Source organism: Sprattus sprattus, assembly GCF_963457725.1.
Source record: "Sprattus sprattus genome assembly, chromosome: 20".
Lineage (NCBI taxonomy): Eukaryota > Metazoa > Chordata > Actinopteri > Clupeiformes > Clupeidae > Sprattus > Sprattus sprattus.
The window spans coordinates 16,945,937-16,951,039 of NC_137918.1; the positions used below are offsets into that span (position 1 = coordinate 16,945,937).

A 5,103-nucleotide genomic window follows, 5' to 3' on the forward strand; every position below is an offset into this window, starting at 1 on the left:
CAAAGGGAATACATCCGAATGTATTACTTTTGGTTAAAAGCTTTATATAACATTCCTTAAGTTGCTTTATATCTTTTTCGCAGTCTAGGCAGGCTCCATTCATTTGGCAGTATGCGCTCAAAATGTAAGCGTTGTTTTTGATTGGTTCTTTTGTTTGAATTTGCACCGCCTCTCATCTGCCAATCCAAAAGTAATTAAAAAAAGTAATCAAATGTAATGTTAGATTACTTTGATGAAGTATTAAAATAGCTACGTTACTTATTACATTTGTAACAGGGTAACTAGTAATCTGTGACCTATTTTATTTAAAAAGTAACCTTCCCAGCCCGTGAGAGGAGTTAGGCCCCATAGGTTAAGTGCAGAATATTGAGACCATTGAAGGTTTTGTTAAAGGTTGTCTTCGTGTTTGCTTCAGTGTCTTTTCCCAAAGGACGTCTGCCATCGTCCCTTCATAGTGTGTCCAACTAATGCTTGTGTATGACGTCATCAAAAGGGGACGCGCCCTGCTGCGCCATCCCCTAGGCACAGTATTGATCAGGATGTCTGTTACGTCTTTACACACGCTTTCCTGCAGAGATCCTCCGACTCAAAACGGTTCCTGTTGCCCTGGCAACCACCCCACCAGAACTGGGCACAAGCATTTGCTTCCGGGTCGAAGTACCACATGACCACGTACTCGCGGCACGGGCCCGGGTCCAGATCCTGACCGCAGCCTGGCTCTGCATGGGAACAGACAGGTGTGTTATGACAGGTGTGTTACCACAGGTGCGTTACTACAGGTGTGTTAGGACAGGTGTGTTAGGACAGGTGTGTTACCACAGGTGTGTTACCACAGGTGTGTTACTACAGGTGTGTCAGGACAGGTGTGTTAGGACAGGTGTGTTACCACAGGTGTGTTAGGACAGGTGTGTTACCACAGGTGTGTTACTACAGGTGTGTTAGGACAGGTGTGTTAGGACAGGTGTGTTACCACAGGTGTGTTACTACAGGTGTGTTAGGACAGGTGTGTTAGGACAGGTGTGTTAGGACAGGTGTGTTAGGACAGGTGTGTTACCACAGGTGTGTTACTACAGGTGTGATAGGACAGGTGTGTTAGGACAGGTGTGTTACCACAGGTGTGTTAGGACAGGTGTGTTACCACAGGTGTGTTTCTACAGGTGTGATAGGACAGGTGTGTTAGGACAGGTGTGTTACCACAGGTGTGTTACCACAGGTGTGTTAGGACAGGTGTGTTACAACAGGTGTGTTACAACAGGTGTGTTAGGACAGGTGTGTTAGGACAGGTGTGTTATGACAGGTGTGTTATGACAGGTGTGTTATGACAGGTGTGTTAGGACAGGTGTGTTACCACAGGTGTGTTAGGACAGGTGTGTTTACACAGGTGTGTTATCACAGGTGTGTTAGGACAGGTGTGTTACCACAGGTGTGTTATGACAGGTGTGTTACCACAGGTGTGTTATGACAGGTGTGTTACAACAGGTGTGTTACCACAGGTGTGTTATGACAGGTGCGTTACGACAGGTGTGTTATGACAGGTGTTAAAACGGAGCAGTGGTGGTGTTCTATCCTAACTGTGTGTAAGGATGTGTCTGATGCTCCATCCATGTCAATCAGAACTAGTGTTCAGTAAACTGCATAATATGCACCAAATACTTCTAACTTCACTTCATTTTCATTTTGATATTATAGTACTCATTCATGTTATGTGTCATGTTATTGATATGCTTGCTACAGTTGAATGCTTGAGATGTTATGATAAGTAAATTATAATCCATATTGATGAGAGTATAGTGTGTGTGTGTGTTTGTGTGTGTAGGTGGTGTGTGTGTGTGTGTCTTAAAATCCCAATTGATGAGAGTATAGTGTGTGTGTGTGTTTGTGTGTGTATGTGGTGTGTTTATGTGTGTCTTAAAATCCCAATTGATGAGAGTATAGTGTGGTCTGTGTGTGTGTGTGTATGGAGAACCACCTACCCTGCACTAATCCGTCCGCTAGTTGGGGGGGTGAGGAGCGGGCGGGCACAGGAGGGGGGGTTGCTGGGTCCGAGTGCCAGTTAGTGGGCGTCTGGGGCACAACCATGGCAACGACCTCCGACAAGACCTCTCGAGGTGACTCCATAGTGATCTCAGGGAACTCATCGATTGGCTCCTCGTACAGGGAGGGGGTGTGGCCGATGTCGATCTCGATCTCGTTCTCGGCTAGCGTGCCATCTGGGAATGTCGGTGAGCGATCGGGGAATGGCGAGCGCTCTGGGAATGGAGGACGCTCTGGCCCCACTGGAGGCTGTGGCTGGGAGGGAAACAGAGTCACAATTAGGCTGCGTATGATTGGACGTCTGCTGATCAGTCACAATGAGGCTGCGTATGATTGGACGGCTGCTGATCAGTCACAATAAGGCTGCGTATGATTGGACGGCTGCTGATCAGTCACAATTAGGCTGCGTATGATTGGACGGCTGCTGATCAGTCACAATTAGGCTGTGCATGATTGGACAGGTCCCCATTGGTCTGTTTGGATTGGCTTTTCTGCCATACATTTTTTTTAAATTAAGACCTTTGTCAGGTTTGGCACACACGACACCCTTGAACACACACATATGGAGGGACACAGGACACTCTTCTCTTCAGTGTCATTGGAACCCAATCATGCATAAGAGTGTGTGTGTGTGTGCGCTTGACCTTTGACCTTCATCAAGCCACTTCAGATTAACCCTCTGGGTTTGCTACGGATAAACTCTCACCATAAGCTGAGTTCGCTTTTTTAGTCGCAACCAAACGAATTACCCTCTGCTCACCTGTTTGTCAGGTTGGAAGGGCTCGCTACCCTCTGCTCACCTGTTTGTCAGGGTGGTTGAGCTCGCTATCAGGTCGATAGGGCTTATTGTTAGGCCGATAGAGGTCGTTGTCAGGACGATAGGGGACATTGTCAGGTCTGTAGAGGTCGTTGTCGGGACGATAGAGGTCACTGTCGTAGGCAGGTTTGTCCGTCCTGCCGGGGGAAGGGCTGTGGCCGTTGGGGTACAGGAAGTTTGGGACGGGCCGGAACAGGGAGCCGTCGTCATGCTCACAGATCCTGCTGAGGAGTTTACTCTCCAGCGCTGTTACAGGGAGAAGAGCATGGATAACCATAAGCATAGCATTAGAATGGCAGCTACTGCTACGAATAGCACATTAGCATAGTATTAGCATGGCAGCTACTGCTATGGACACCCATTAGCATAGCATTAGCATGGCAGCTACTGCTACGGACACCCATTAGCATGGACAACCATTAGCATGGCAGCTACTGCTACGAATAGCACATTAGCATGACAGCTACTGCTATGGACAACCATTAGCATGGCAGCTACTGCTAAGAATAGCACATTAGCATTACAGCTACTGCTATGGACAACCATTAGCATAGCAGCTACTGCTACGAATAGCACATTAGCATTAGCAGTTACTACCATGATTAGCACATTTGCATGGCAGCTACTGCGTGTGTGTAACTCACTGGGGAGGGTTGTAAAGTTGTCAATGAGATAGACATGCTCTTGGTTGTGTGTGTGCGTGTGTGTGTGTGTGTGTGTGTGTATGTGTAACTCACTGGGGAGGGTGGTGAAGTTGTCAATGAGATAGACATGCTCTTGGTTGTGTGTGTGTGTGTGTGTGTGTGTGTGTGTGTGTGTGTGTGTGTGTGTGTGTGTGTGTGTGTGTGTGACTCACTGGGGAGGGTTGTAAAGTTGTCAATGAGATAGACATGCTCTTGGTTGTGTGTGTGCGTGTGTGTGTGTGTGTGTGTGTGTGTATGTGTAACTCACTGGGGAGGGTGGTGAAGTTGTCAATGAGATAGACATGCTCTTGGTTGTGTGTGTGTGTGTGTGTGTGTGTGTGTGTGTGTGTGTGTGTGTGTGTGTGTGTGTGTGTGTGACTCACTGGGGAGGGTTGTAAAGTCGTCAATGAGAAAGACATGCTCTTGGTTGTGTGTGTGTGTGTGTGTGTGTGTGTGTGTGTGTGTGTGTGTGTGTGACTCACTGGGGAGGGTGGTGAAGTCATCGATGAGGTAGACATGCTCCTGGTATGGCTCGGAGGCCATGATGTTCATCTCGTTGGCAAAGTCGGCGTACTGCGGGTCGTTCCTGTTCACCACGCCGATGACGAACACCTCCACCCCGGCGGCGTGCGCCTGCTCGGCCGCGTCCTCCAGCTTCACCGCGTCACGCCGGTCCGCCTGCCCGTCCGTGAGCACCAGCGCCACCCTGCGCACGCCGGGCCGCGCCGCCTGGAACAGCTCCGTGGCGGTCCGCAGGGCGCTGCCCGTGAAGGTACCCTCGCCCAGGTAGGGCATCTTTCTCACGGCCGCCTTCACGTCCTCCTGCCGGTAGGGTGTGTGTGTGTGTGTGTGTGTGTGTGTGTGTGTGTGTGTGTGTGAGTGTGAGTGTGTGTGTGTGTGTGTGTGTGTGTGAGTGTGTGTGTGTGTGTGTGTGTGTGTGTGTGTGTGTGTGTGTTTGAGCGAGCGAGAGAGAAAAGGTGAAAACACATTTTTGGGTGAGATCATCTTAGTGGGATTTACATCTAATCAAAACCCAGCAGGACCCAACAACAGACAGTGTGTGTGTGTGTGTGTGTGTGTGTGTCTGTGTGTGTGTGTGTGTGTGTGTGTGTGTGTGTGTGTGTGTGTGTGTGTGTGTGTGTGTGTGTGTGTGTGTGTGTGTGTGAGAGTCTCTGTGTCACTTTGATGCACCCTACCTGCCGGCCCAGGTTCTGCTGCAGGCTGACCACCACCAGGTCCACATGGCTGTACAGAACCACTCCGACCCGGGTCGCCTCCCGACTCACCGCCGCACGGTCCACCAGCGCGTTCACAAAGTCCTTCACCACCTCGAAGTTCTCTGGACCCACGCTCTCCGAGCTGTCAATCACAAACACCAGCTCCAGAGGGCTGTCACGGCAACGGATACCGCAGCCTAGCAACAGAGGACACAGCAGAATGACTCTTTAAGTGTTAATTCCGCAGCCTAGCAACAGAGGACACAGCAGAATGACTCTTTAAGTGTTAATTCCGCAGCCTAGCAACAGAGGACACAGCAATATGACTCTTTAAGTGTTAATACCGCAGCCT

At 49.6% G+C, this 5,103-nt stretch overlaps 1 protein-coding gene across 1 annotated transcript in view; it reads right to left on the reverse strand.

The window, feature by feature from the left end:
• Positions 1 to 546: 546 nt before the first annotated feature.
• The window catches only part of col28a1a (collagen, type XXVIII, alpha 1a), a gene marked incomplete at both ends in the record, with an annotated part of 39,903 nt that continues 35,346 nt past the window's right edge, over positions 547 to 5,103 (reverse strand). Inside the window, 5 exons of the mRNA XM_080859198.1 lie at positions 547 to 719; positions 1,974 to 2,289; positions 2,835 to 3,097; positions 4,017 to 4,356; positions 4,731 to 4,948. Of these exons, the coding sequence (XP_080715324.1) occupies positions 547 to 719; positions 1,974 to 2,289; positions 2,835 to 3,097; positions 4,017 to 4,356; positions 4,731 to 4,948 (1,310 nt within the window). The remainder of the gene's footprint in view (positions 720 to 1,973; positions 2,290 to 2,834; positions 3,098 to 4,016; positions 4,357 to 4,730; positions 4,949 to 5,103) is intronic.